The sequence below is a fragment of the Drosophila willistoni genome, assembly GCF_018902025.1.
Source record: "Drosophila willistoni isolate 14030-0811.24 chromosome XR unlocalized genomic scaffold, UCI_dwil_1.1 Seg144, whole genome shotgun sequence".
Lineage (NCBI taxonomy): Eukaryota > Metazoa > Arthropoda > Insecta > Diptera > Drosophilidae > Drosophila > Drosophila willistoni.
In genome coordinates this window covers 1743620-1763427 of record NW_025814057.1, presented here as the reverse complement: position 1 = coordinate 1763427, position 19808 = coordinate 1743620, and the positions used below count along the sequence as shown (strand labels likewise).

Sequence of the window (19808 nt, the reverse complement as noted above, 5' to 3'; positions counted from 1 at the left end):
AAAGCAACAGCAATAGCAACTACAACAAAAACGAAGGTTTCTTCAAAGACATTCTAGCCATGAGTGGCAGCAGCCCACGCACAACACTCAGTTACAGCTGACTGAAAGAGATGGGAAGGGAAGGGAAGGGAAAAGGGAAGGGAAATGTGGCAAAGTTCCTCGCATGTCAATCATGAATAGAGCAGCAACGCGGCAAAACTTGTTGTCAACTTAAAGTTTCATTTAGTTTTTGTTTTTGCTTAATTTTTTTTATTTCTTTTTTGAAATATTATTCAGTCAGTCCAATGACAACAAGAGGCAAAAGAAAAAACAAAAAACAAAATTTCATGTTCGTATGTTTATTTTGTCAGCCTATACAAACTTCGTGTGTGTGTGTGTGTGTGTGTGTGTGTGAGTGAGAAAGCAAGCAACTGTGTGTGCGTCTGTGTGTGTGTGTGAATGAATAAGAAAATTTAAATGAAATTTTCATGCAAGACATCACGTAGCTTTAAAATTCCACAAGAAATTTCAGATTCCAAAAAGCCCAACGACCAAGCGATCGACCGAGAAACGAACCCGAACCCAAACCCAAACCCAACCCTATGAATAATATTGCCCTCGCCCGCCGTGTGCAGAGGCCTAGTTAATTGTGTAAAGATATATGCAAATGAAAATTAAATGAATATTTAAACAATCGATAAAGTTTAAGAGAAAGGTAGGTAGAGAGTGTCGCTGTGGGGGGAAAGGAGAGACTACCTCCGCCTCACCTTCCTCTAGCCTACCACCAAATCGATGTCCAAAGTCAACAAATAAAAGTAATTGGTTTTGACCAAGCCGCCGCCGCCGCCGCCGCTGCTACCACGCCGCATTTCTATCTCTTGTAAATGGAGAGTAATCGTTTGAACTATATATACCTACATATATATATATATATATTTCTTAATCATCGTTAAATGCTAAATGGAAACAAAAGACCTTGACTAGTATTTTTTTCTTCATTTTTTCGTTTATTTGGGGTGTGAGAAAAAGGTAAACTTGAGATGGAGGAGAGGCAACTGGTAATGGTCAAGGGGGTTACAGCCATTGAGTGCAAAAAGCCAACACAACAACATAAAAAAGGCTAACAAATTTATATGACAGCTGTTGTTCAGCCAGTGAGGCGATTGTTAGCTATCTGAAAAGGTATATACGAGGGTCATCATGCAATAGTTAAAGAGAGACAGAGAGAGAGAGAGAGAGAGAGAGGGAACCACAAAACGTCCCCAGGACGCAAAAATTATTGCCCACCTGGAGAGTTCAATGGCTACGACCAAGAGAAGGTCACGGTTCTATCGGCCAACACAACTTGTTATTCATGCTTACCAAAAACGGCACGCTTATGTATTGATTGAATGCCTCACACACACACACAACCGATTTGATCTAATACTTGTTGATTGACCCTTGTCATGTTATCTATATAGATACATACATACATACATACATACATATAAACATATGTACATATTATTCAGCAAATAATTTAAATGTAACTTCAATACTTATGAACAAAAACTTACAACAAATTTATGTATGTATTTCTTCCTTAATTCACTTTCAAATACTTTTCGATTTGTCATATATTTTCTTCTTCTTATAAAACTTCATTAATTCTTCAAGTTTCTAAACATCAACAATGGTTTAACTAGTCTACAGAGTTTTTTTTTTTTACCAAGGGAAGCGTCAACAAAGTAAACAATTCATTCGATTGTTTAAAAATATCTTAATTTCAAAAAAGACTATGAAACACTTTGATTCATTTCTGATAAGCGTTTTGTGATAACTTCTGGAATTCCGGAAACAATCGAAAATATACATTTTTATTTCATTAATAATCTTTATCAAAATGAAAAAGAAGAGAAAAAACCTCAAAAATGCACGATCCGTATTCAAGATAAACATATGTCGGGCATATGAATATGAATAATTTGGATTTTTATAATAATAATGATGATCATTTGGCCGAAAATTTCAACAACCCATAAGTTGGAAACGAAAATATGAGAATTGGCCAAAAAAAGAAATACAGCAAATAGGTCTATGCCAAAAAAAAAAAAAAACAAAAATCTATCTCATTTCCAGCAATTCGTTTGATGACGACAACGAAAAACAACAAACAACAACATTTTTATAAGTCGCAATAAGCGAAAAATAAATAAAATAAAATGTAGGAAATATACAGAAATAAGAAAGAACGAAAAAAAAACCTGCAGGCCGAAATTAATGTAAAAGAAGAAGAGCTAGAGAAACAGAAGAAGAAGAAGAACGAGAATAACTTAACTTAGATTGGGAGACAATTGGGGTGGTAATTGCGTCCGTTGGAATTTTCAATGAGAAGCAAATTTGGAAGGGAAAAAAAGGCAAAACAAAATACAAAAGAGAGACCTTCCATGTGTTGAGTGTGCGTGTGTGTGTGTGTGTGTGTGTGTGTGAGATATCAAACAATAAGTCATAATAATAAAAAGCAAAAAAATAAGAAGAAAAATACAAAAATATATATGTATGTACATACATATAAGCAAATAAGCAGAGCAACACACAACACAAAAAACTCACACACACACACACACACACAATAAATATAAAGTCAAAGAGCAGAAGTTTCTATACTCTAAGCGTGTAGAGTTGATCCAAACCAATCATTTTCCTATAAATTATATAGAATAAAGTCAACCGATCTACACGAAACAACTTCAATAACAAACTGCATTAAAATTTGCATATTATTTTTTTTTTTAAGGAAAAAAAACTTCTAATTTTATTTATTACTAGACTGAGGACATGGAAGATGTCTCTGATGATTATCCATGGATGGATGAATATCCACTTCCTCTAGAAGGAAACTTTTTGGCAAAGAATTTGGCTATGTTTGTGATTTGACATCATATACAGTGGCTCACAGCTTATTTCAACCAGCTAGTCAATTACACTATTTAAACTTATATTTGAAAACAATTTTAGATATTAATATTTGGTGTGACCACGTTTTTGGTCAACTACCATTTTGAGCCTTTTTGGCATCGATTCAACCAACTTTTGGGTCACTTGTGGCATTATCTTCTCCCATTCCTCGGTTAATGCCGATTTAAGGTCCGATTTATTCGAAATTTTCATTTTTCGGATATTTGTATCCAAAATGGCCCACAAATTTTCAATGACATTCAATGTATATTCATAACCATCTGGTTTAGAATACTTTTACAATGGTATTTGGCTAATTATCAATGTAATGAGTTACATTTTCTTGGAAATTGTATTCAACACTTTTTTTACACTACAAATTAAAACATTTTCTTGGCCCATGGAACTTACGTTATGTGTAGTTTTTATACACTTTTTTTGCTCGAAGAGGATCATAATTAATGACTGATATGTATAGTCGAAGTTGCCACATAGCAAGGGTATCAACATAAATTGATGTATATATATATATATATACACATATATATACGTAGAAGGTAATAAAAAAACATCAACAAAAAATTGTATGACTAAAGTGTGGGTAGGCCTGCTGGTCGAAGTGCTGTGCTGCTGGAGGGGGCGGCGAGGGCGGTGTCAACTGTATCTGCCTCTGTCTACTCTACACTACTGAGGAGACACACACAAACGTAATCGGAGATAGGTTGATAGCCACAAGAACGAATGACGTCTGGCCGAAAAATGAGAGAGAGAGAGAGAGAGAGAGAGTGAGCAGAAATAGTGTTCCTTCACAAAGTGAAGCCATGTGAGCGCACTGTCGCTGCTGCTGCTGCTGCTGTTCCTTCCTACTTCTCCTTCTCCTTTTGCTGGTTCCTGGTGATATTTTGTTGGCTTGGCGCTTTAATTTTGATTAGAAAGAAGACCAGAATGATAAGCCGACGACACACATACACACACATACGTATACAGTGTGTGTTTGTTGTTCCAGCGCACACGGCAACAAATCGTAAATATTGGTTTACCTTCTATATAACAATAATAATAATAACTTCCAACAGCTTTCAATGTGCGTGTGTGATAACGATAACTCACTGAACGCAAATCACTCACAATTTCAGCAAATTATCGAAAAACTAACAACTATTTTTAGCACGATACACATTCCCCGATTTGAAATATACACATAGTTTTGAAACACACCTCGATCGATTAGCCACTAAAAGTTGGACTTTCCTATGCCTATTCCGTACCGAATCTAGCCTCAAGTTTTCTAACCTGGCTAACTTCTCTGACCAAATTTGATTGATAGAAGAGATCTTTTCACGCGTTTTTCTTCACTCACCTGTTTCACGTTTTCGCTTATTTATGGTGACTCCTGTTTGATCCTTTGGCTTAACAATTACACCACGTTGTTGTTGCTGGTGGTGACGTTGTTTCTCTTCCCCAATTGCCGTAAGATCACAATTAATGCCAATGCTGACCTGTTGGGGCGTGACTTTCACTACATTTGCTGTTGGGGCATAGAAATTTGTTGTTTCATTTGGATGCTGCTGCGGATTATGACGTTGTTGTTGTCGATGATGATGATTATTATTATTATTATTATACAAATACGAATGTCCTAGTTCCGGCTGAAGGACACTGACAACGGCTGCGTCGTCGTAATCAACAAAATTGGACGCGTTCAGCTGATGCGACGTTATCATTGGCGCATGCAAGAACTTTTAAAGATGGTTTCAAATTTGATTTTATTCTTTGTTTTGTTTGTTTCCTTTTTGGATTTTTATTTTGTTTTTTTTTTTTTGTTATGTTATTTGTTTTTGTTGTTGTAGTTGTTGTTGTTGTTGATGGGCTTACAAAGTAGTTTTGTACAAAAAAAATTTAAGTTTCATTCTTAATTCTTTAAATATTAATTTAAACTTTTCTCTTATTTGCTTAGATAAAACTTGAGGCAAAGAAACATATTTACAATTACTTTTCTTTCTTTTCCGTTTTTTTTTCTTTCGTTTTTTCTTTCTTTGAATAAAGATTAATACGATTTGTTGTTTTTTTTTTTATATGTATTATTTGATGTTTTGTTGTTTCATTAAACCAAATTAAAAGAGAATCTGTAATGAAAAATATAAGTAAATATGTAATTAATATCAATGAAGAAAAGTTGCAAAAGTTTAATGAAAGGACTTGTAAGTAATTTAATAGTAATGAGCGAACATTCAACAGATCTTTATATATGATAATTGAAAACTCTTTAAAAATTCATTTTTTATAGTTTCAAATACGATCACTTTGTTTTTAAATTAGATGAAATCTTTAATGATTTGTAAATTGTAACTAGAATTGAATAAGCGATTGCACGTGACAATAAATTGCACTTTAGTTACTTTTGTTTCGAAACTTTTCCCATGGACTTCCCCTTCATCCTCTTCTACGCCCCTTGCTAACACTATAGATTGGATCTCCATAATGCCCCTCAACAACAAAATGTTCTATGATCTTTTGCCATTTTTAATTAATTTTAGAAAATTTCCATTCAAACAAAATACACGAAAAATTATCGTTTTGTGCCCAGGCGAGCAACTATCAAAAAACAAGACTATAATAACAAGTCGAAAACAACAAAAACAAAAACCACAAAAAAAAATTAAACAAATTTGTAGATTATGCACACACAGACAGACACCACACACACACACGCACACACACATAGATGTAGTAAACTTTTTCTACGCATTATTGTTGAAAAGTTCTTGGAACTTACAAAAAAAAAAACAACAAAAACAAAATGAGAAGAAAAAAAATGTAAGCCAATTTGGCAACTTTCGTTCACAAACAACCAAATTAACAACAACAATATAATGATAAAAAACAAAAAAAAAAAAAAAACAATAAAAAAATAAAAATTTGAGAAGAGAAAAATGAAAAAGCAAACAAAAAGCCGGTTCTCTCACACAGCGACAAACACACGCACACACAGATATGCCGAGGGACAGACAGACAGACGAAAAAAGATACTTATTAAGGCCTGCTGGATATATCTCTGGGCGGCTGGCTCTCTCCTCTTCCCACCACAGACCCCGCGTTTTGTGCTCATCTCTTTCCCCAATGGAGTTGCAAACACAACAAACAAACAGGCACACACACAAACACACACATTCACAGATAAACACTTAAAAAAACACATCCAGAAAGAGAGAGAGAGAGAGAGTGAGTGAGATACAGCTACACACTAATACTTGGACAGTCAGTTTAACTGCGCGTGGAGGCGACAACGAAAAACCCGGCGCAGACGTCAACAGCAGCAGCAGCAGCTGAAGAAGAGCGCCACAAGAAAAGGGGGGAGGGCGGCGGCAGCGACGAGAAGGGGGCGGGGGCGAGCGACGAAACAAGTTTTCTTATTATTGTTGCTTTTTTGTATTTTGGGTGTAACTGAATTAATATTAATGTTTGGTTTGTTTGGTTTGAAAATTGCGAAAACAAAATTTATAATTTTTTTTTTTTTCGGAGGCCTCACAAATATTTAGTTATTTTGAATAACAATAAAAAAATAAAGGTAATTTTTCCACACCTTTTGCAGAGCTTTGTGGACACTTGTATTTTTTCGGTTTATTTTTGTGATTTTCTTTTTTTTAGTTTTCCTTCTTGCGGTTGCTCTTGCCACACCGACTTGCAACGTCCGCTTGCCAAGCCGTTCGCTGAGACTCTGATTCAGAAAAATGTTGCCCAAAATGCTTGCCCCAAAAGAGAGCTCCACCAACGAACTGCGCAAGCTTCCAGTCTCTCTCTCTCTCTCTCGCTCTGTCTCTCCCACTTGTGCTGTGCCTCTCTCTCTCTCTCTCTCTCTGTGTGTGTTTTCTTTAAAGCTCTGCCCGGGGGACGTTTTCTGCTACTGCTGCTGCTGCTGCGGCGCTGCTTCTGCCGGTGCTTTGCTTACGTGGGTGGCCCCACCTTGGGCGCCAATTTGTGGTAGGTGGGAAAAACCGGCACCCGCTTTTTGAAATAGTTTCTTTTAGTGGCGCTGCTGTCCGGGGGGAGGATGGCTGGTGGGGGTGGGGTGGCAAATGCGAATCTTGCGTCGTGGGCAGACTTAATTACACACATACAGAGTACGACTTATATACACATAGACCCCTCCATATTGTAAGGAGCATATTTTTAGATCACAAAATGGCACAGTTACAAAAAAAAAAAAAAAGAAGACCAAGTGGTTAGATGGAAGAAGGCGGTGAAGAAGGCGGGTTACCAACTTGGTTAATGGGCCGTGTGCTTGGTAAATGGAGGGGGAGGGGGAGGGTGGAGGTGGCGTATGAGAATAATCAAAGTGAAACATATGTTGACAGTTTCCCAAAGAAAACGATTTCAAAATGTTGCCAAATCTCAGTCATAGAAAAAGTCAAGAGACAAGAAGTACAGGATTCTGATGTCTGATGGATCCAACACTTGTCAGCTCAACAGAATTCCGAGAGAGATGGGCACCAGATGGTGACCCCGACGTTTCTATGAGAAGACACAATTGCATTAACAAAACAGATTAAGTTATAACTAGATTGTTCTCCACTCATCTTCTCTTAACCGCCCACTGGAAACCACAATTCAATCAGCAATATGGCCAACAGCCTGGGCATCAATTACAAACCAATAAACGAGACAACCAACCAACTAACCAAGCAATGACGAACCGATTCACCCACTAAGTTGTAATCTCATTTAGAAAACTTTCCAAACAGCTGTTGGGGCAAGAAAAATTAGTCCAACAGAAGGAGGAGGACTGTATGAGTAGGCAATGAGAGGGGGGAGAAGCGGATCTCATACCATATGGAAGCCAAGTTGTCAGCTTGTTGTTCCTTCTTCCTTCTCGTTTTGAGGACTAATTGACAGTTGCCTAACAAGAAACTGGAGCTTTTCTTGGTAGTAGGTGGTTGGCATGGAGGGAAGAATGAAGAGTGGCAGTAGAGGGGGCAAAACCCACAATAAAAACCGCAGTCTGTCATCCCTCCAATTTGCGTCAGGGAAATTAAAGTTGTGCAACAATTTTTCGCTTTAAATGATTTACATAAAAATAAACCTAAGCCATAATACAAGAAAACAAAAAATAAAGGCAAGCGAGAAAGAGACCAAGTATTCATCCTTCATGAATGAGAATATTCTCGAGAGAGAGTAAGCGAGAAACAGAATAAAAGAGCGGGGAGAGAGAGTTCCCTGAGAGCGAGAGAGAGAGTCAAGAGAGCAAATATTGCCGGCGGCGGCATTTTCTTTGATGATGATGATGATGATGATAATGATGATGATGACGCAGCATGTGGCTCGCTTTGCGCTTTGAGAGGAGGTTGTTTAGGCCGAAAAGGAAGCATAGGAAGGACCCTATCACTCTGACCCTACCCTACAGACTTCCGTTCCAAGCTTTTGTGTGCGTGTGTGTGTGTGTGTGTGTGCGTTTGATAACTGCGTAGAACGATAATGGCAATTCATAAGCTGCATGGGAAATAAATACATACAAATGTCGCCAAAAGAAGTCAACCATCAAATTATATAGAAATTCTCTGAACAACTTGGCTAATAATACGTTTACCAAATATCTCAAATCTCAACCGAAACTCATTAAAAGTATGGTGAAATTTCTGCAAAGCTCCATGTATGTGTGTATGTATGTGGGAGGTCCTTGCATCCTCTAGCCTAAAGGAATTTCACAACATTGCACACTTCTCCAAATACACTGACAATCAATCAAAAGGACTAAGGATTGGAATAGGATTAGGATATTTTATGCTTACGTTAAAAGAATATTCAAAGAAATTAAGAAATGAATTCTTTGCTTTTGGAATTTTTACAACATAATTTTTACAAAAACGTTTTACAAATGGTTTTTTATGAAAAAAAAAAAAAATACGAATTTAAATATATGTATTTTCAGAATTTCGAAAACAAAACAACCAAAAATTAAATTCAACAGTAATCTCAACGTGAACTCTTTACTAACTTGACAATATTTTCTTTTATACTAGATATTTACAGGTTTCTTTTAGCCTACTACTTCTCGGCAGAAAGAGAAAGACACATAGAGAGGGAGATGGAGACACTTTGAGCGTCAATTGGATAGTAAACTCTTTGATATTTGTGAAATATTTTAAGAATTACTTGAAATAGTCATAATCTCTTGATTTATATGGATGATTTTTAGTATTCTATATCTCTCTCTTTACTATACGCAAGTTTAGTATGAGAATTTTGAATATTTTGAGTCCAACAACTTTTTCGTAAGTCAATTAATAAACATAGCGCAAAGTTTTGTTTACTAAATGCAATGTATGTATATTTATTTACATTTGTTTAAACAAACATTTGAGTGCTAGTTAAGGGCACGTGGAGGAAATCTTATATGGCAGATATTTGTACATACATATGTACATACATATATGTATGTAAATGAAAAACGATAAATATGATAAAAGAAGATACAAATACCATTTCAGTAGCAAGGGAAAGCTGTAAGCGGGAGGCTGGGTGTGTGTGAGTGTCTGTGTGTGTAAAGATCAACACAATTGCAATCCTTGATGAATGAACCGGACAAAATTATAAGGGCGAGACCGGCCGACCCGCATTTTAATAGACAAAATCGAGCAACAACAATAATAGTAAGTTCTAGCCAACACTAGAAGTTTTCCCATATGGAAGCGTCCATCCTGGTCCTTCTTCGTCTCCTCCTTCCCCTTGTCATCCACCATCACCGCAGCAATGAGAATTTCAACCGTACGAAGCCACGCCGCACAAAACAAAACAGAACAAAAAGCAAATGGCGAGGCACCCTGTACACAAAAACAGAAACACACACTCACACCAACAAAACAATCAAAAGAAAAGAAATACAATAAGTAAAGAGAAAAAAACAAAACACATCTACAACAAAATTGTTGCCAACAAAAACACAAAAAAAAAAAAATAAATAAAATAACAACAAATTTCATGGCGAAAACAAGTTAAAATGCAATTGAATATTTTTACTTGTATGTACATATGTATGTGTGCACGTACGCCCTCTCTCTCTCACTCTATTTCTCGCTCCGTCTCCCTCACTCACTCACTTGCACACATTCATACAAATGTGTACACACACACACACACACACACACACACACATACACAAACAACACGCACATAGAATACGTGCGCTACTTTGAGTTCATCGTTTTCAATTCATTTTCACACGCACTTTTGAAACTGTAATTTGCATTCAATATTTTTCAACTTTCTGCTTACTTTTTAGCCGAAATAACTTGTCGTTTATGTTGCTCCGTTTGTAGGAAAGCGCAATTTATTATATTTTCTTTCCTATTTACAACTAAAAAAAAAGCACGTCCCGCTCGCTTGAAAACAAAAACAACAGTGAGTGTTATTTCCTCTTATTTTCCCATTATTCTTTAATTATTTCGGGACCCTTAGGACTATTACTCGCACCTTTAGGACTATTACTCTCACCCTTAGGACTATTACTCGCACCTTTAGGACTATTACTCTCACCCTTAGGACTATTACTCGCACCTTTAGAACTATTACTCTCACCCTTAGGACTATTACTCGCACCTTTAGAACTATTGCTCTCACCCTTAGGACTATTACTCGCACCTTTGGTATTTTCTAGATTTTTTTTCCAATGATGCCAACATCCAACCAATGCTGCTTCGAATTTGGTGTGACGCAGAAGTAGTGATGGCAAATAAAAAAGTAATCGATTAATAAATCAAATGATTAATCGAAGGTGCTCGACTATTTATCACGATACACCGCGCTGAGCTGGGAAACTATCGATAGTGTAGTGTCGCCATTCGATATGTTCGATGTATCGATAGTACCATCGATGTTTTTTCCAGCTCTATAATAAATGGCAAAATGATCGAAAACAAAAACAACGTGAATTATTAGCCGCAGATTATTAATTTTTGTTTTTATTTGTTTATATGCAAACGACAATTGGCAAAGGCATTTTTATGCATCGTTTTCGAATGCATGTGTGCTTGCGTCTGTGTGCGTAGAGTCGCCAAAAGTGCATGTGAAGAAGAAGCAGACAAGGAGGAAAAAATTAAAGAAATATTTAAGCAATTTTTTTCACCAAACGAAAAAAAAAAACGCAAAATACAAACGGCAACTGCAGCAGCAGCAGGGAAAAATTCCTCTTATCTGTGTGCATGTGTGTGTGTGTGTGTGTGTGGAGCCATGTGACGACAACAATCAACCTCCCCCCGTAGCTCCCGCTCCCTCCATAGAGTGCAGTGCTGATTTGGAGCAAATGTATTTCAGCTTGTATTGATTTTTTGTTGTTATTTTTGTTGTTTTTTTGTTACTCGTGAGCTACGCAAATTGTGTTGTGACTGACTGTGGTATTTAATCCATTTGTTGCTATTGCCGCTGCAATGGGCGGGTCGGTGAGCCAGGTATTTCGCTCAGGATCCGCTCTGCTCTCGCATAGAGATGGCCACAAAGTGTCCAAGGCCACCGAGGAGAAAATCCAGACGCTCTTTGAGATTCTGCGTGCAAATCCAAAGGTCTCATTGCAAACACTGGAGAGCCTCCTCATCCAGATACCAAAAAACGAGAACATCCTAATAATACACGACGGTTGTGGCTATAATATACTGCAACGTAGTGTTGGCCTCAATCACATCGATCTCACCAAATGGCTATTGCATCGCCATAGACCTGATGTCAATCGTTCGCCCTGTTCCCTGCCCCTGCACATAGCGACCCTCCGGGGCTATGAGGAATGTGTCGAGCTTCTCCTGCGCCACGGGGCCCGCATCGATGTCGACACCAGGATGTGCTTCCCCGGCTCCCACACCCACAATTGCGAGGAGAGCGGCAAATGGCATAGCAATGTGGATGATGTCAGCGAGCGACTGAATCTCAATACTAAGCTGCAGAACGCCCTATGCTATGCCATCGATGGGGATCAGTATAATGTCCTGAGTCTACTCACACAGAAAATGGAGGAGCCATGGATACCGTTTCGGGCCAAGAAGCCATTGCTCCATTTGGCCTGCGAGCGCGGTGCCTGGAATTGTGTCCAACAATTGGTGGTCACACGCTCCGAGGAAATCAATCTCATAATGGATGAATATTATCCCATACATCATGCTGTCCTGCACGAGGGGCGCTTTCTGGAGCTGCTTATCCAGCAGGGCGCAGTGACCACAGTCCGGACATGTACCCAGCAGATGACTCTTCTTCATGTTGGTTAGTTTCTCCAAAATCTTTGACCAACTGTAGCATTATTCTTAATCATATTTGCTTGCTCATCTCATTTTGAAGTGATTTTTGCTGCCCGCAAATCGGCCGAGGACACACTAGCCACTTTACGCATATTGCTGGAACGCGGCTGCAAGGAGCTGATCAATGTGCCCGATTCATTGGGTAATACCCCGCTGCACGCTCTCATAGTGCGTTATGCCTTGGAGGAGGCACGCTATGGCTACGACAAATGGAGCAAATGGGATCTGTGTGGCCTGGTGCGTTTCCTGCTCCAAAATGGGGCCAAGCAATCAATCAATCAGGCTGGCAATAGTGCCATGGCCTGTGTATTCCGCCATCTACGTGACTGGGAGGTCTGCTATGAACTGCTCAATATGCTGATCAAAGAGGATGGTAAGCAAAACTCTCTCTCTCTGCCTGTCTCTGTCTCTGTCGATTTGATTGATTATTTGCATCTCTTTCTCATTGAATTGAATAGGTGATCCCAATATTGTGGGCAGAGATGGCTCGGTGCCCATAATGGTGCTATTGGTGCCACTTATAAACAAGGATCATCTGCATCATTTCACACACTCGATGAAAGTATGCTATCTGAATTGTATACGCATTTTACTGCAACATGGCGCGAATCCGAACTGCTCCTATCGGGCGAACCTGAAACCTCTCCATGTGCTCGTCTTCACAGTGAGCGAGAATTTCACTCTCAATTGTGATGCCCAGAAACGCACGAATTTCGATTTTATTAAAAATATATTGCTGCTACTGCTGCAGCATGGCCTCGACTGCAATAAGACATATCAGCATATACTCCAGGCCGTCATGGATATGGTGCAGAATGTGCGCACCTGTCATGACATGGAATGCATTTACGAGCTGACACTGACCCTTATACAATACGGAGCCGATCCAAATATTGTACTGAGTAGCAAGACAACACCCGGCATTGCCATATTCTCGAGGGAAATAGCCAGCTATGGTGAGGCGCTCGGTGGTGGTGGTGCAGCTGCTAATGGTGGCAGTAATGGAGGCGGTGGTGGTGGTGGTGGCGCTGCTGCTGCTGCTCCTCCTGGAGGCGGTGCTGGTGCTGGTAATGGCGACAATTCGGCCTCATTCCGCAACTCGTTTCGCACGAATTCTCGATATTTACTCTTCTATTACATTATATTGATAACGAAAAAGGAATTTATACTCAACGATCCGCATTTGACATTCGCACGAATCATTCATCTGTTCTATCTAACCATGGAGCATGAGCCACTCTATAATTGCCTCAAATCGTTGCACAACTTCTATGTGGCCCAAGTGCCAAGTAAAAAGACGGAGCAATTGATAGCCCTCATCTCGGGACTTTATCGTAAACCGCGAAGTCTAAAACAATTATCACGTATGGCCATCTATGAGGCCCTGAATCGTAAATTGGCTCAGAATATCAATCGTTTGAATCTTCCCGGTCCACTTAAGGATTATGTGCTGCAATTTGAGAGATAACATGTGGATTGAAGAGAGAACAATCCACGCCCCCCAGCCTCCTCCCCCCGCAAAATAAGAGTCAAGTGTCGAAATGTTAACGACCAAAACCAAAACCAAGACAGAAATCAATCAATCATAATTGCAGTTCTTAAGTTGGATAATTAAGCTACACACACACACACTCTCTCACACACACACACACACACAGTATGACCTACACAGAAACACATCTACTTACTATTAGATATGTAGTTTATAATAACACACAATAATTAATATTATATGTATATATATGTATGTACATATATGTATACAGAATACCAAAACAGATTTCAATCAAGAATATAGAAGATTTTGATCAGGTCTCTGTTGTGTTTTATAAACGATTTATATATATATGTATGTACATATATATATATATATGTATATATACTTATATCTGAAACGCTTAAACGTACCTACTACTTCTACTACAACAACACTAAAACAAAAAGGGAGAAAAGAAAACATTGTGGAAATTAAACTTGTGCAATTTCTTTGATACGAATCTATATATTGTTGCTAATTTATTTTTATTTAATTTTTTTGTTTTTTTGTGAATTTGTATATCTTTACTTATATACAAATATATATATATATATACAGTTAGTTGTATATCAGAAATGGGCTTGAAATTTTTAAAGCACGCTACTCGACTTTTTAACACCCTACCTAAAACCACTTCCCACATACATATATACATATATATCCCCGATTCCCTTAGCCTGTTGCACATATTTCTCAAAAAATATATATACATATATATAATTAAATAAAATATATATATATATGTATATATGTACATAAATCTCTTGAACATCTGCATAAACTTAAGGCTGTTTTATTATTATTTTTTTTGTTTTGTTTTTTTTTCCATGAACAATTCATGTGTTTTTAGAATATTGTATTGTGTATTGTATTGAATGCAATTTAACAAATGTTAGATATATACATAAACATATACATATATAAATATATTATAATTAATATTGTAATTATTGTTGCTAACAAAGAAAAAACAAATAATGAATAATGAAAATGTTGTTAATCTCTATAAAACTGTGAAATGTCATTTTAAATCGAATTGGATGTGTCGAATTGTCGATCAATAAACACATGCATACAAAACAAGATATTTAAGAGATCTTTGCGTGAAAATCTCATCAATATATCCATAGGGAACTTGAAATTTTACTACTATATACAGTTTATGTATACCGATATTATAATAGCCCCCCAGCTTTTGAAAGGTTCAGAAATCACCCTGTTGAGTCTTTTTCGAGTCCCTATATCACTACCTAATGCTTAAAATCTGATTTATAGAAATTATAATAACTAAAAGTACGAATATGATCATATCCAACTGATCAAGGGGACTCATGAATCATTTATGATTAGAAAACGAAATTAATAAAATTATGAAAAGCAGAAAGCAAACCAGGAATTCAAAAAGGATTCGCATTTGATTAAAAATTCTCCAAATTCTACTCACTCGTCCGTTCAACTTTGTTACAAGGTTAATTTGGACCAAAAACAGTCGATGTAATGGATTTAAATATCATTCTTGATTCATTTCGATTCGTGTGTGTTTATTAACCATTATTTAATACAAATATAATTCAAATTATTTACTATAATTCACAGCTTTTGAGAAATTTTGTTTCCAGTCGTGTATGAGAGTGTGTGTGTGTGAAAGAGAGAGATATGTGTTCGTGTGTGTGTGTGTGTGAAAGAGAGAAATATGTGTGTGTATGAAAATGAGAGAGATGTGTGTGTGTGTGGAAAACTCCTCCTCCCCCCTCCAGACCCCTAATGTTTGTACAATATACAAAATACACAAATGTTAGTTACTTTGGTCGCCTTCTGAAGACGTTCCTCCTAATGGATCATTGGTAATTCCATTTGCCGCATTGGTGGCGGCTTCAGCAGCAGCTAAAGCATTAGCAGCAGCAGCCGTAGCAAAAGCAGCAGCATCATTAGCAGCAGCAGCCGTAGCAAAAGCAGCAGCATCATTAGCTGCAGCAGCAGCAGCAGTAGCAGCCGTAGCCGCAGCCGTAGCAGCAGCGGCGGCAGCACTACGCGGACTATCAACATTATTATTTTGGCGTCTTGGCCTGCCTTGTGGAAAATATTCATAGTACGGCGTGCTGCTGTTGCTGTTGCTACTGCTGCTGCTGCTGCTAGAGCTGCTGCTACTACTGCTGGAGCTGCTGCTGCTGCTGGAGCTGCTACTGGTTGAGGCACTGTCGTTCAGCAGCCCGTCATCCTCCATCTCGGAGCCGCTCGACTCGTCATCGGTAATGAACTCACGCATTAGGGAATGAAATTGATTGCGCCCATAATCACCAGTGTTAACGCTCTGGCGGCTGAAGTTGCGAGTCAATAGTTTCCTCAGGGCATCTGTATTGTAGGGAGCCTTTTGTTGTGGGGAGATGTTGCAACGTTAGAGGTTGGAAGTTGGAAATCTGTGATCTCTTGTATGTTGTGCTTACAGTGTTGGAACCATGCGGAGCCCATAATTTAACGTCATGCTCCAGACCAGAGGTTGCCAGGATCGGTAGCGAGGGATGTGATTCCAGACAATTGACAATATTACGACCATCCTTCACATAGTTAATGATCGCTTCAGTATTTTTGTCGTAGAATATGATGTGTCCACAATCACTGCCAGTCACTACGTACTCGGAATGAGGACCAAAGAAGTTAACACCCTTGATGGTACGACTATTCCTGTGTGTGTGTGTGTGTGTGCGATAGATTTAACTAGGCCAATATCTTTGGTGGGATTAACAACTTACAAGTGTCCTCGATAGGTACGCAGAATGCCGCCATTACAATTGCGACTATCATATAAAAAGATACCAGAATCCTTATAGGAGGCCAATATCTCAGTGCCGCTATGATTGTAGACGACACAGGTGATCTGAGTCAGATGCTCCTGGCATAAGGGAAGAGGCAAATGCAAATGCAATCACAAGGTGTTCTGTTCAATGTCAATGTCGTTATAACTCACCTCATACGGATCAGGTGTCATTATGTACAGTGGCTTTGTCACCTTACGTTTATCATAGACACGAACTTTGTCGTCCGAGCCGGCGACACAGAATTCCGGTATGTGCGGATGATGAGCAATGCTATATAGACGCACAATTAGTGAAAGATTATCAACGTCGTCAGATTTCATGCAGCGAACCAATGTTGTGGCTGGATGACTTGAACGCAAATCATAATGCATTATGGCCGCATCCTCGCCAGCACTCATCATCTCGTGAGGCGACTGGGGCACTAACGCTATCTTTGGCACCGAACCGGCATGCCAATAGAGGCGAGTGGACTTGATGCTCGTGGCACCCGATGGTGGCACAATCGAGCGCATCACCTGGCCATCACGGCTGGTCGACACAATATCCAAGTAGCCTTTACTCTCAATAAATTTGGTTTGAAAAATATTCAAGGCATGGCCAGATTTAAATTTATGCAGTTGCTTCCTTTTGGCCCAATCCCAAACGGCAATGTGACGATCGTCGGAGCCCGAACAAATCAAGTTACCCTTTTCATTAAAATCCAAACAATTCACACAACGCCGATGATGGTTCATCCGTCCCAATAAAGTCATCCGTTCGACCACCTGGCGAGAGCCATTGAAAGCGTTATTGAAGCTATGCTCAGATATGTGACCACCGCGCGCGCCTACGCGATTTATGTTGTTACTCTCTCGTTGCATTAGCTCTCTGGTCAAGTTGAATGTGTACGCTGGTTTTGGTTTCTCAATCACCGCATTCACCATGTTGGTGATGTTGGCTAGTCCAGGGTCATTATCATCCTGTGCGGGATGAGAATCATAATATTGAATATGAGAGCCTTAGAGCTCAAGTTGTATATGTGTGTGTATAGCTTACGTCAAAAGAATCACTGGAAATGGATGGATTCATAATGCTGCTGCTCCTACTGCTAGAGCTAATATCGTCAGAGAAACGTCTCGTTAAGCTGCGACTCATACGCAACTGTGCATCACGTAATCCAGGCAAGTAATAACCATTATTGTGCTCGTCGTTATTGGCATTGTGAATGATGAAATCATTATTAAGATGAATTCTAAAGACAGTTGGTCTTCGGACACGACGACCATCACGTTCACTGTCATCCGAATCGGAATCGCTGAAGAAACGTCTAAAACGCGAGGCCTGTGGCAGTGCAAATGATATACCATGGCGCAGTCCCAAACCAAAAATATTCCCCAAGGCAGCTGCTCCATAATTTGGACTTTCTTCGACGGAGCTGTCAGAACTGGAGTTGCCGGCTACAGTGGACAGAAAGTCATCCTCGTCATTGGGCGTTGGTGTTGGTGTACCTGTTGGATTCGGTGTAACTGAGCCTGGCGGCAGAAATTGTTCTTGATTATATGTGCCTGTGGCGACGGAGCTGCCGGACAAAAAGTCATCCACTTCATTTGGCATCGGTATTGGTGTTGTTGAGCCAACTCCAGTTGGTGGCAATTCAACTGGATCATTCGGTTCCGGTTCCTTATTGTTATTATTCTGCAACTCATTGCAGCTGTGGAAGGGATTTGTAGTAGGATACAATGCTTCATACGACAAGGAATTACCCAATGACTGCTTGAATGGCGGACACATCTTCTCCTGGTGCCTCCTCCGCCATCTCTTGCTCCGACGCCTCTAGTTGGGCCAGAATATTGTTCCAGCTAGCATTCTCCTGATCGTTATTGTCATTCATCTTCCGACGTTTGCCAGCTGGTGACTTATCGGCCCCGTTAGCCTCATCGGCATCCATTTTATATCTAAATGTGTTTGGTAAATCTCAGTATTTAGTTTCTTTACTTTTCCGGCCCAACTTGCACCAAAACGACAAAAACAAACAGGCATTAGGGCTGGACAGAAAAGCTAAAATACTTATCGTTGGTGATGACACCAAAATCGATGTTTTTCTGCTGTTTTCTGTCCATCTCTATACGAACCAATTTTGGCGCAAACGATGGTTATAAATTTGAATTTTAAAGTGCATTAACAAAAGACTTTTCTGAAGAATATTCGTTTCTGCACTTCTTCACTACAACTTACCGATTTAATTATAAATATAGACAACGTTCTACAACTGCAATCCGATTTCGTTGAAAATCCGTTCTTAAAAAAAAGATTTTTTTTTTTTTTGCTCTGATATTTTGCTCACTGATGTTGTGAATGAATATATAATGTATAAAATATATACTAGCTTTATATTTGACATATAATGTCTGGAGAATGTGATGAAATTTCAAATTTTCAATTTGGAAGTATATTTTGATTTTTTATTACAACTTACCGGTTTAATTATTTATATATAGACACCGTTCTACCACTACAATTCGATCCTGTTGAAAGGACTTATATGTATATATTTTAAGCGACGTTAAAAAAAAGATTTTTTTTTTTTTTTGTTAGTTCTGTTGTCTGCTCACTGATGTTCTGAACTAAATAATGTAAAAACACAATGTATACTGGCTTTATATAGCACACCAATTTGACATATAATGCCTGGAAAATGTGATAAATTTCAAATTTTCAAATTTCCTTACATCGATGTGACAAATAAAGCAAATAACAATTTTCACTTATCATTTCTATTTTATAAGAACAAAAGAGAAAAACGTTTACATATTTGTCTATGCTGTCTTTGACCTTAGATTGTTGACATATACATATATATTAACATATTGGTTTATGTCTATAGAGACGGAAAAGATTTTTAGATTTTATATATTTTTATATTTTAAAGAGTTAACTTTTTAGTTGGGCTTGGAACTGACTCACTCCACTTTTTCGCTTCACTCTTTCCCACTCTCTCGTTTCAAGTCTTCGCATACCCGCCACAAACGATTCGATTGTGTTAATACCATGCACTCATAAAAAAAGATATGGTATATTAAAGTCTCCAACATGAATGTAACAGGTAAAACAAAGAGATTCAGTCCTCATTTAGTATGTAGTCAATTCTTGTTTCGGATTGACAGCCGAGTCAATCTAGCCATGTCCGTTCGTCCTTTAGATTTTTTTTGGTTTTCGGTTTAAACAAAAAATTGGGACCTTTCCCTGTGATCAAAGGCTGTGGATCTTCTGAGATAGGACAGT

At 38.5% G+C, this 19808-nt stretch overlaps 3 protein-coding genes across 4 annotated transcripts in view; 1 reads left to right on the top strand and 2 right to left on the bottom strand.

Annotated features, from left to right (window-relative positions):
- The window catches only part of LOC6639057 (homeodomain-interacting protein kinase 2), a 31845-nt gene extending 27141 nt beyond the window's left edge, over positions 1–4704 (bottom strand). For both annotated transcript variants that reach the window (XM_023178185.2, XM_023178187.2), the window contains exon 1: positions 4280–4704. In XM_023178185.2, coding sequence (XP_023033953.1) covers positions 4280–4643 — 364 coding nt within the window. In that variant the 5' untranslated portion in view covers positions 4644–4704. The remainder of the gene's footprint in view (positions 1–4279) is intronic.
- A 6386-nt stretch (positions 4705–11090) lies between these two features.
- On the top strand, positions 11091–14617 carry LOC6639058 (ankyrin-1). The gene is made up of 3 exons (XM_023181604.2): positions 11091–12159; positions 12235–12567; positions 12653–14617. Exons 1-3 carry the CDS (start codon positions 11340–11342, stop codon positions 13660–13662), a joined length of 2163 nt encoding a protein of 720 aa, XP_023037372.1. The 5' UTR covers positions 11091–11339; the 3' UTR covers positions 13663–14617.
- A 799-nt stretch (positions 14618–15416) lies between these two features.
- Positions 15417–19144, bottom strand: LOC6639178. The gene is made up of 8 exons (XM_047012007.1): positions 19003–19144; positions 18762–18934; positions 18290–18481; positions 17583–18237; positions 16697–17506; positions 16482–16621; positions 16176–16413; positions 15417–16099 (listed from the first exon to the last, which is right to left on the bottom strand). Exons 3-8 carry the CDS (start codon positions 18472–18474, stop codon positions 15527–15529), a joined length of 2601 nt encoding a protein of 866 aa, XP_046867963.1. The 5' UTR covers positions 18475–18481; positions 18762–18934; positions 19003–19144; the 3' UTR covers positions 15417–15526.
- Between the last annotated feature and the right edge of the window lie 664 nt (positions 19145–19808).

Coding starts and splice junctions, on each gene's coding strand:
- LOC6639058 (XM_023181604.2), top strand. CDS start 11,340: ATGGGCGGGTCGGTGAGCCAGGTATTTCGCTCAGGATCCGCTCTGCTC. Junction 12,160..12,234: donor GATGACTCTTCTTCATGTTG/GTTAGTTTCTCC, acceptor CTCATTTTGAAG/TGATTTTTGCTGCCCGCAAA. Junction 12,568..12,652: donor TATGCTGATCAAAGAGGATG/GTAAGCAAAACT, acceptor TGAATTGAATAG/GTGATCCCAATATTGTGGGC.
- LOC6639178 (XM_047012007.1), bottom strand. CDS start 18,474: ATGGATGCCGATGAGGCTAACGGGGCCGATAAGTCACCAGCTGGCAAA. Junction 16,622..16,696: donor TGACACCTGATCCGTATGAG/GTGAGTTATAAC, acceptor CCCTTATGCCAG/GAGCATCTGACTCAGATCAC. Junction 16,100..16,175: donor CTCCGCATGGTTCCAACACT/GTAAGCACAACA, acceptor CCACAACAAAAG/GCTCCCTACAATACAGATGC.